This window comes from Mustelus asterias, chromosome 5 (assembly GCF_964213995.1).
Source record: "Mustelus asterias chromosome 5, sMusAst1.hap1.1, whole genome shotgun sequence".
NCBI classification, from domain to species: domain Eukaryota; kingdom Metazoa; phylum Chordata; class Chondrichthyes; order Carcharhiniformes; family Triakidae; genus Mustelus; species Mustelus asterias.
This window is the reverse complement of record NC_135805.1, coordinates 55,896,177-55,907,151: the sequence shown is the minus strand read 5'-3', so window position 1 is coordinate 55,907,151 and position 10,975 is coordinate 55,896,177. Positions and strand designations below refer to the sequence as shown.

General features: G+C 41.1%; 1 protein-coding gene across 1 annotated transcript; it reads left to right on the top strand.

The window, feature by feature from the left end:
- The first annotated feature begins 521 nt into the window (after positions 1-521).
- Positions 522-9,773, top strand: prdm13 (PR domain containing 13). The gene is made up of 4 exons (XM_078213545.1): positions 522-662; positions 2,677-2,808; positions 2,940-3,060; positions 8,293-9,773. Exons 1-4 carry the CDS (start codon positions 522-524, stop codon positions 9,771-9,773), a joined length of 1,875 nt encoding a protein of 624 aa, XP_078069671.1.
- The last annotated feature ends 1,202 nt before the right edge of the window (positions 9,774-10,975 follow it).

Below are 10,975 nucleotides of genomic sequence, written 5' to 3'. Positions count from 1 at the left end.
CAGTGAATTTGTCACTTAAAATATCGTAACTGTCTGCTGGACAATAACACAAGCTGACGATTAATGGTCCCGCCAGACCTTTGATTCACAATCGCCTTTTTTGCGCCCTTGACAAATTGGATTTTAGGATTGGGAAGGTCGCCCGGGCCATTGTTCCTGGCCATCTCGAGCACTTTATTATTCAGTTGGGTAGGGAAAGTCTCCATGTGTGTCTCTCTCTGAACCTCTTGGCTGTGGCTCGCAGCTGTGATCGCACCCAAACTCTCTCACCAAACTGAGGCACTCTGTGCACTCCTGCTCAAACGCAACCTTCCCCCTTTGGATAGAAAAAGCGCAGCGCACCGACTCCATCGCGTCATTTTGCAGGCGGAGACCAGTCTGTGCCCATCTCTCTCTCTCTCCCTCTATCTCTATCTCTCTCTCTCATCTGTCTCATCTCGCTGTCAATCCATCCCTCTTCCTCCGCTCCATCCATCCCCCCCACCCCCCACCCCCCTCTCCACCCCTGCATCCCCGGAGCCATGCAAACCCCCCGGAGCTCGGCGCTCACCGTGACCGCGGAAAGCATCATCCCAGCCGGGCTGCGCCTGGGTCCCGTGCAGGGCATTTTTAGGCTGGGAAAATATATGTCTGATCGTAAGGAGCAGAGCAACAAGAAAAAGGTAACAGTTTTCGTTGCGTCGATGTAAATATTGAAAAGGCATTTTTTTTCTTTTGCTTTATATCGGGATTGGGGGACGAGAAGTCCAACTTCTAAGCAGTTAGTATCTTCGCCGGCAGCAGAGAAAAAAAATAGTTTAATTTTCTCTCTCAAAACGATATCACAAGTCAATGTTTTACCAGAGAAAGTTACTGGGCACAAACAGATCTCTGACCTTTGAAAACTGCGGGTACTGCGTTAGATTTGGGTCTGAATTCATGGCTTGCTCGCTAATTGTTAGTTAATTGTATTTTCCTGCACATTACCACAGTGTGTTAACTTGTGTTAAAGTTATTGACAGGCCGCTTTAATTGGATCTCATTTCTGCTCTCGCGTGCGGCTTAAAGGATTCAATTTTATGGTCGGCAATTAACGGTGCGGTTAGGCTCCAATTAATTCATTTTACTCTTGTCGAGATCCATAACCGAGATCGGAAATCTTTATTGTAAGTGATTAATTATTCAGCTTCGTGGCTGCAATCTTTGTGAGCTACTTCGCAGTGTTAATCTAATAGCCAGGTATCAGTGCTTTAACTTGATTAAAATAATCGAAGTAATCGGATCATGTTCAGTTTACACACTTGGCAATTACATTTAAAAGGACAATTGTTATTAACTAGACATTGCTTGCTTCATGAAGCCGTAGTTAGTTATCAAAAGCAGAACTATATTGCAAAAGCACAATCGATCACGATTTATGCAGTTTGCCTCCTGATATTGCTGTGTTTATGTGTGTGTGTGTAATAGACACAGAGTCATACATACAGGGGCAGTGTGTTTCAGGTTTAAAGTGCTTCGAGTTGTCCAGTGCCACATACTGTCAGGGCTTCCTATGAACAGGTGCAGATGCCGTGTCGTATGTCATGGTCAGATTTTAAAATGTATTTACCCCCCACCCCCCCCCCCGCCTTAAACGCTCTGACAAACCATGTTATTTATTTCCCGTCTGTTTCGATTTTGTTTCTTGCCGAAGAACCGTTCTGCCTAATTATAGCGAACTTTTCCCAAGCGATTCTTAAATCCACCCAAACCCAATATTTTGTTGGCGTGTTCCTATGATAGTGAGTATTTAAATGCCTGTTGGCTGGGTATCTTGACTCGTGCGCCAGCATACTTATTGGCGAAATTAATTCAAGTGCGAGAAATGTGTAATATAAGTCAAAAGATAAAGCCCGAAATTCAGTTACACCAGCGGCCAATTGCCAAAAGTGAACAGGTGTCACTACAGCATACGGCAGTGGACGTTCTTTGTGCATTGCGGGATTATATAAATATAGTTAATATATCTGAAAGTTGCAATTAAGTTACCACGAATTTGTTTTTTTTGTAAAGCGCAACTCAAGAAGCTCAGATCTGTAATTGGTAAACAAAGCGATCTTTTTTACATTTTGTTCTCCCGTGGATAATTCTAATTCTTAACATTTATTCTGAATTCTAAACACCAACATGTGAAATTTCAATTGAACCCAAAAGGATTGAGACGTATCTGAAGATGCGAATCTTTCTTATTTGCAACGACGTGAAATAAACAACAACAATTTGTGTGTTAGACGCAACTTATCTATTTTTTTCCGGTTTAAAGTAAGTTTTTGTAACCCTCAGCTCCCGCCAATCATTGTAATTCTGAACTGGCTTAGAGTCGGGTCACCGTCCGTCAGGTACCTTCAGATCACATATCCTTTAACATACCATTCCTGACCGAAGTCTTCACTGGGTGATTTTAAATACAATTTTCGGTCATTTAAGGTGTCCAGAGGGCTCAGACTTTCGGAGTGAAAGATGCGTATTAATACGGCTAATTTAAATCGTGTTTTTGTTATGGAGCCTTCTGGATATGACTTTAAATGGTGTGGTTTGTGAATGTTGCAGATATGCTAACGAGATGAATCAAATGTGTGTGAATCAATTGTAGGGATGGATGATGCAGGCATATTAGAATTGCCTTTCCTAAACTGTGGTGCTGGGCATATATTTCAGGTGCGCTTTGTCAGAGGGGATTTGGTTGACGAAGCTGGCGACTCTGTCCCGGAATGGATAGAGTTAATCCGAGCTGCCAGACACGTCCAAGAACAGAATCTGGAAGCGATCACGGACCTTCCAGGGGGACAGGTACATCACATTACAATTCTTGGCACAGTTACGGGCTTTTTTTTTGTTGTCATGCTAACCAAAGCACAACCCAAAAAAAAAGATTAAATCGCATACAATCCTTAGATTTCTGCATCTGTTCCCTTCCGCAGATCTTTTACAGAACACTGAGGGATATCCAGCCTGGAGAGGAGTTAGCAGCATGGTACTCCAGCTCTCTGGCTCAGTGGTTTGATATACCAACCACAGCCACACCGACACATGATGAGAAAGGTAGGGACGATCAACTCAGACTCACTACTTCAGAACAATGGCAAACGCTGAGAGATATCTTTAGATTTTAAAACGATGCATTTAATTAAACAGCATTTCTGGGCTGCTGAGTAACAAATTCCCCCCCGCCCCACGCAGAGATGTTTATGTACATGTGGGAGTTTACATATCTATTGCGTGCATAGCAAGTATAGATTGCTTGTAATTGCAAGTTACCTGTGAACAAGGCTATCATTTGTGTATGGATACACGTGGGTATCTATCAAGATTTATTTACACGCAGGTTTATCGCAGCACTTTGGCGATTTGCCGTGATGTAACGAAAATATGATTAAGAATTACTAAATTCTATCTTAATCCAGAACGAAATATTTCGACTCACTGAAGTTACCTCAGATGGTCGAATTTTAATTTTTTTAAAATTCCCGATCCTAAAATTGTTGGGATTAACTGCAATCACCCGGAGATTAATGGAAAAGGCACTATGTGACTTTAATGTGTTTATTAGGCACCCAAGATGCGCTTCAAATGGACCAGCCATCTTCGACCTGAAGGGGAAACTTTTTTAAAAATGTTAAAACGCGTCATGTGTTTTGAGTTTACACACAGTCATTGCGTCCATGGCTTTGGCTGTGCGACGTGAACGTGGATCATGTGAGCACACAATACACGGGTTAGTGAAATGCCTCACGGCCCAATTCGAATTTTGAGAGGCGATGAAATGGTCAATTTTCTCTGAAACTTTTTTTTGAAACATCGATTGCAATGGGTCGTCAGTAGAATCGGGAGGCAGGTTAATTTATTTGCCGGTCTGCAAGAAGCAGACATATTTATTTGTTTTATAGTCCTCTTGCTGCACAAGAGTCAATGAGGTGGCACAGTGTGTCCAAGGAGTAAACTTGAATTCGATGTATGCATGGGATAATATGCACCGTGCCTTATCGAAGGGCACAATTAGCACGTATTTGCAAGAATTGGATTTTCGATGGTACCCTGCTTCGTTGCAAGTTGTATTTTTTCAGCATCACCTGTTAGATCCAAGATTACAATCTGCATCACAGGGTAGCGGTGTTGTTACAAATCAGCAAAGTTTTTACCCCATCGCAGCAAGGTGGCACAGTGGTTAGCGCTGCTGCCTCACAGCGACCCGGGTTCGATTCCAGCCTCGGGTCACTGTCTGTGTGGAGTTTGCGCATTCTTCCTGTGTCTGCATGAGTTTCCTCCGGGTGCTCCGGTTTCCTCCCACAGTCCAAAGATGTGCAGGTTAGGTGGACTGGCCATGCTAAATCGCCCCTTAGTGTCAGGGGGACTAGCAGGGTAAATACATAGGATTCTGGGGAGAGGGTCTGGGTGGGATTGTGGTCGTGCAGACTCGATGGGCTGAATGGCCTCCTTCTGCACTGTACGATTGTATGATTCTATGATCTTTACAAGCAATTTGTAGGCATGCTTGGGCAAGTAGGGACTGACAGTAAATGCTGGCCAGCCAGCGACGCCAATGCCCCATGAATGAATGAAAATAAATGGGAGCATCCTCTTAACATCAGTCAACCGAGGACCTACTATGAGGTTCTACTGACCTTAAATAGAAGAACAAATACATCGGAAATATATAGTTTGCTGTTCAAGACTCAGTTTAAACATACGATTGAACATATTGGCATTCAAAAGAAAACAGAACCATGTTTTTTTAGACCATGTTTTATTTCAATCAGAAGAAATTCTAATAATCTCTCGGGATCTACCGAGGAAGGGGTACTTAGAAGATCAATGTTTAATGGACTTAGCAAAACTTAACAAAGGCTCATGAGGAAGAAGCATCAGTTGGAATGGAATTGCAAAAGGTGCTGAAATTGTTATCAGGTCACCGTGAAAATGTATTTGAAGATATACATGTTTGCGTTTAGTAATCGCGGACACAAATCCCCAATTATATTTTTGTATCGAAAACAAAATTAAATTCATGCACCCGCAAAACAATAAATATATGTACGTTTTCATAAACGTAAAATCACGTCTGCATGATTGCTGTTTCCTACCTACACAAGTAAGTCATATTTAATAAAAAGGCAAGGTTAGAGAAAAATGGACTGTACAGTATAACTATTTTGATCAATTTCCGACTTTTCGTTTCATCATTAGCTATTCTGATTGATGGTTATTAATCTGGTTGAATTCTAGCCATGATTAGTAGAAGAATAATTGTTAAAACACATCGTGTTTCTTTGATTGAACCGTTCAAAAATGGATTACATGGATATTCTTATTTTGTGCCAAAGGTAGATTGCAATGCAATTCACTAATGCAAGAGAATTAGGAACCAGCTATTTGTATCAGATTCCAGAGGGAGAAAACGGAGAGGAATCCTGGCTCCAAACTGTGTACGGATACAATACTGCATTCCTCAAAGGATTAATAATGAGAGATCCAGTAGCGCATTTAGCTATTAAATCTCATTTTTCAAAGGAGTAGGGGACTGGTGGTCGCGGGTTGGGGAGGGGAGGGGGGATTGAGACGATTTTGTAATCTCTAAAGCAAGTTGTAGCTAAGGTGCAAGGTAATAGGATTAGTGAAGTCGTTGCTTCTTCCACGGTAGCTCACAACGCCTTAGCAATTAGAAGTTTTGCAGATACTCCCAAAAATCAACAGATAGTATGTAAACAGGCTTCCAGTTCTGATTCTACCAAGACGACCTACTATAATTAAGCATGGATAGATTGTGCATGAAGGGCCCCGAATAATAGCACATAAAATACAGAACATAGCAGAAAGGCTGTTATTCCCCCTTTTGAGCTATAATGTAAATACTTGAAAACAAATAGTTTAACTTGTTACAGAGTGGACAAGTGTTCAATGTCTACATACAGCCATACGGAAAGTTAAGAGTTAATCAGGCACAGTTAAAATAATTCGACACGTCGGAGGACAATGAAATGCTTCACCGACATTTCGGATACTATTTTATAGGTGATATTGAAATCATATATATCACCTGCATTCTCTGATGACTGGTCAGATTCTCGTAAAATCATTTCACTTCCAGCGCGGTGCTACAACACTCAGATTCTTGCTGATTTTGAATTCAAGTGGTTGAATTGAGATGTCAGTGAATTGTTGGATCAGGCACCGTTCATCCTGAATCACATGCCTGCACCTGGAATTTCTTTAGCATTCGCTTGCTTTGAAGTCCAACCCGCGAAGGAAAGACCATGCAGTGACAATTTCTGAATCTAAAATGCAATTGAACCACCCTACCTGACTGGTTTGCGTTCTTGCATAATGGTCAACGCATGGAAAGATGATTTGAGACCTAGTAATGGATTAAACAATGAAATAATTCTTAAAATTTTCTTTACAGTAACAATCTCTCATTGCTTTGGCGCCTGGTCTCCAATTTCCTCCTCGCATTACCTATTTTATTTAATGTATAAAGCATTTTACACGACTGTCAGGTTATCAGCAGACCATGTTCTGTAAAACTGCATTGGTTCCGCAAGTGCTGATCATGACCATAGGTTTAATTAATGCATTATCTGTATAAACCTAACTGTAATCGTTTTTTAAAATATAGTTTACTTGAAGATTATAAGTTCATCTCTATTTTAAAGTTTTGTTTTTTGAATACAATTTAACAGTCTGAATATTTTGGGGCAATGCACCACTATATTTTGTTTTTACGCGATGATTTTTGTTTTACCTGTGGGAGTTTGAAATTAGGTGTACCAAATGTAAAGAGTCTTAAGGTCCCATTCTATCTTTCGTTGATAAAGCGGTTGATACTTGTAAATACTTGGACTATTAGTGTGATTTCGAAAGAAGAAGTAATAGCACCAATTCCAAGAAACTGAATCGAATATCAGATATCTTAACTACAAACATGATAAGCATTTATCCAGGAGAATCAACAGTATCTGATGCGCACTTTTCCTAATTCTTCTCCATGCGGTAGAATCAGAACAATATTATCAGTGCAATAAGTGGAACAAATGCCTTTTATCCACATTGATTTTCAACAAATGGCAGATTAATGATATATTTTGATCCTTCAGAGGTTTTTTGCAGTTGAAAGGCCCGGGACAAAGTTTGATTTAATTATTCAAACTGTTCACAAATAACCTACATTGTTAAGGCCAATGCGGTCAGTTTCATTTTTAAACGCAGTGTTGGGTTGAGAGCTATAAAATAAAATTTACATGATCACGAATGTAGGAATGGGCCAGGAACAAAATGTAGTTAGTTAATCGTACGAAGCAACATTAGCAGTTTTCGAAAAGAAATCGAAAAGGAAGCAAAGAAATTGAAGTGGGAAATAAACGAAAAGGCCAAGCAAAACTACATTAAAAGACAGAAGTAAAGGAGCAAACAAGAAATAAATGGATTGAAGCGTTGGGGAAATGCATTTACACGTTTATAAAATGCGACACCAAAATATCAGATGTAAAGGAAAGACAGAGGTTAATAACGTTTGCCGAACATACAGAACCGTGCTTTAAATTGTAAAATGAATAGTTTGATGCCATTCTTTAGTTGAAACATCCACAAATGAGAATACCTCAAGGAACTGTTACTCTTTGAATAGCAACGTTTAGATCCTAGGCATTGTTCTGATTTTAATGCGAAGCTCATGATATATAGATTGTTCTTTGACCAGTTTGCTCAACTCCTTGCCATACGCCTCCTTTCTTCAACATCAACAGATGGGCCAAGTGCATTGTTTCAAGCGCCCCATGATTTCAAGGAACAGCTGTTATCACCTCCAAGGCCTGCAAAGGCCAAAACATTAACTGTCTAGATTGTATATGTCTGATCAGGCTTGTGTTTCCTCTTGGAGAACAGAATGATTCAATAACAGGACTAAGAATTACATATTAATTACTTCGCCAAATGATTTGCCTCATTGACTTCCTTCTACATTCATTACCATTTAATTTGTAAAGTTATCTGCTTGGGTTGTAGAAACTGGGCTGGTGTAGTGTGCAGAAGGTATTTTGAAACACTGACAGTAAGCATCACATAAGGATCATCTTAATAACTACATGGCTTGTTTGCAATCTATAACTTAAAAAAAAATTAATGGGACGTGGGAGTCGCTGTGTCCAATTCTTCTGAAGTGTGGGTAATGTGTGCACCCTAGCCTTTGGGTGTAATTCGTGTTATTATTAATTGTCGTTTACGTGGAACTGTGTACAACCTTATCCCAAAATTGAGTTTTCTTCTCGTTCATTTCTTTAGGGGAGGAGCGTTACATCTGTTGGTATTGTTGGAGAACATTCAAATATCCGAACACTTTAATAGCTCACATCCACTTCCACTGCACTCTGAGTAACGGCAGGGGCTTCATCAATAGCGACCAGTGCAGAATTTCGGAAACGTTCACCAAATCTCCGAAGGCAGTCGACATATCCAGCTCGTCCACGCCCCTGAGAAATGGCCATCAAATCGCCTCTGGCTCCACTGAAGGGGTTAAACGATCAACGTCGCCGATTTTGGCTAAAATGGCTATGAACAAGAAGACAGTAGGACATGAGGATGAGCAGGACAGGGCCCTGGACATGAGTGTCAATTCAGCCAGAAGTCACGGAGCCCTGACGACTATCAGCGGAACTTCTTCAATAGTCAACGCGATGGGCTTTCATCCTGGGATTCGATCCGCCTTTAAACCCACGGGATTATCAAAATTGATATTGCCGGATCCAAGCGGGGACAGCAACACTAAAGCAAATGGATTAGGCTTCAATAAACTCCTGGGCAGTATGAAATCACCACGTTCTAGCAGTGAGAGTATGGGGGGAGCTCATCCTGCCAAATGCATTCATTCCATCGAGCCCCCACTCCCTGCACTGCCCTGCAGCAACACGCCTAGGGGCTTCCCTTCATTCCCCAACTTTGAAGAGACTTCTGCATTCAAACATGTCGAAAGGGGGCTTCACGCCAGTTTGTCCCCGAACCGTTACACCCCGATCCCAACCAGCGTTCACTTTGAGAGATTCTCCATTCCACCATTTGAAGGAGTTAAGCCATTCTCCGGGGAATGCAACATTCCCATTATGCCCTTAACCGTTTACAATGGTGAACTTCTGTACAGCCCTCCCTATTACCCTTTAAAATTCCACTTCAGCAACTTAATCAAATACCCAGAATCGGTCACCTACTTCGGAGCTCCATCTCTCAACCCAGAACTTGGCTCCATCGCCAATATTGACAGAGAGATCGCCATGCACACCCAGCAACTCTCCAGTATTGCTGCAGAGAAGAGCAGGTCTCGCCTGGAGTCCATGTCCACTACCAGCGCGTCCAGCGGCAAGCCCAAAAAAGGTCACCTCTGCTTGTACTGTGGGAAACTCTACTCGCGCAAATATGGACTGAAAATCCACATGCGGACACACACAGGGTACAAACCTTTAAAATGCAAAGTCTGCCTTCGACCCTTCGGAGATCCCAGCAACCTCAACAAACATATCCGTTTGCACGCCGAGGGTAACACGCCTTACAGGTGTGAGTTCTGTGGCAAAGTACTTGTGCGTCGCAGAGACCTGGAGAGGCACGTTAAGTCAAGACACCCAGGGCAAAGCGTGCACAAGGCTGAAAGCAAAACGGAAACTTCCTTCGACGAGACCGAGCCGAAAAGCGACCACAGTAACGAGAGCGACGTGGATGTCTGCTTTACCGATGATCAGAGCGACCAGGATTCAGGAAAGAACAACGACCATTGAATAGTTGGAAGAGTCGACGCGAGTAAACACCGAATTGCCAAAAAAAAACGAAAATGCTTGAAGCATCTAAAAAATGCCTGTTTATTTTGTACATAAGATGATAGGAATTGTGCCTTTCGGTGACTGTTATGGTAAAGGGTATTTATTAGGGCTGAGCAATATTCAGAGTTCCGACTAATGTAATTTATGAAGGCCAAAGTGATGGTCGTTTAATAAATTACTATGAAATTACAAATAAGCTCAAAGCGTCTGTGAAAAAAAACTCAACAAATGGAATAAATAACACGATCGCGGCGATTAAATCAAATCCTCGATGCACTTCCTTTCAGTTTTTACCCGTCGATGTCATATTGTCATAAAGTAAACGCTAATATCACCGACACATTTCAATAAATGGGACGACCCTCATCTAGAAATCACGATGATTAATAAGTCGACAGGTCCGCAGTGAATATCAATCATTGAAGCAAATGTGTGAGGGTCAACATACTTTATTAGCAGACAAAGCTAAAGGTGACCTATGATGTAGAGCTGGGATCAATTATTCAATTTTGTTTGAACTCGCGTCTGTAAAAGGACAAGCATTAAAGCACTATAAGACGGGCGCGAAACATGGCAGAGGGACCTTTGTTCATAGATTAGTAGTTAAACTATTTAAAATAGGGCATCCATTATTGTTTTGATCATCTTTATGTACATATTTTTCTGGAGAAATATTAGGAGCATGGATCTGAAAGTATGTGATAATGCTATATATAATTTCAAAGAAAATATAATTTTTTGTGAAGTAGAACAATATTGTTGTGTATTTTTGTTTTTATATTGAATGATGTACAGTGCACTTGTTATTCGCCCTTTTGTTGCAATGCATTGTGCGAGAATTTTCGAATAAACTTACTTAACATTTTGAAGATTTGTTTGCATCAATCTTGTTCATTTTTTTGCCAGAAGTTACGGATCTGATTGTTCAAATTCTCTGCTCTACAGTTTCAAAGTCTGGAATAAGTTCTATGAGTATGCAATTGCATTAGAAAATAAAATAATTGGATATTATCCGATTTCTGGTTACAATTAAACCTTCCCGCTCCATGGGTTTCAGTTTTCTAGGCTGTAACATATACCATTAGTGACTGTCCCACCTTACAGGGGCCGGGCGTGTGATGTGTGATAACAGCCAAAGGTTCATGTATAAACCAATGCTA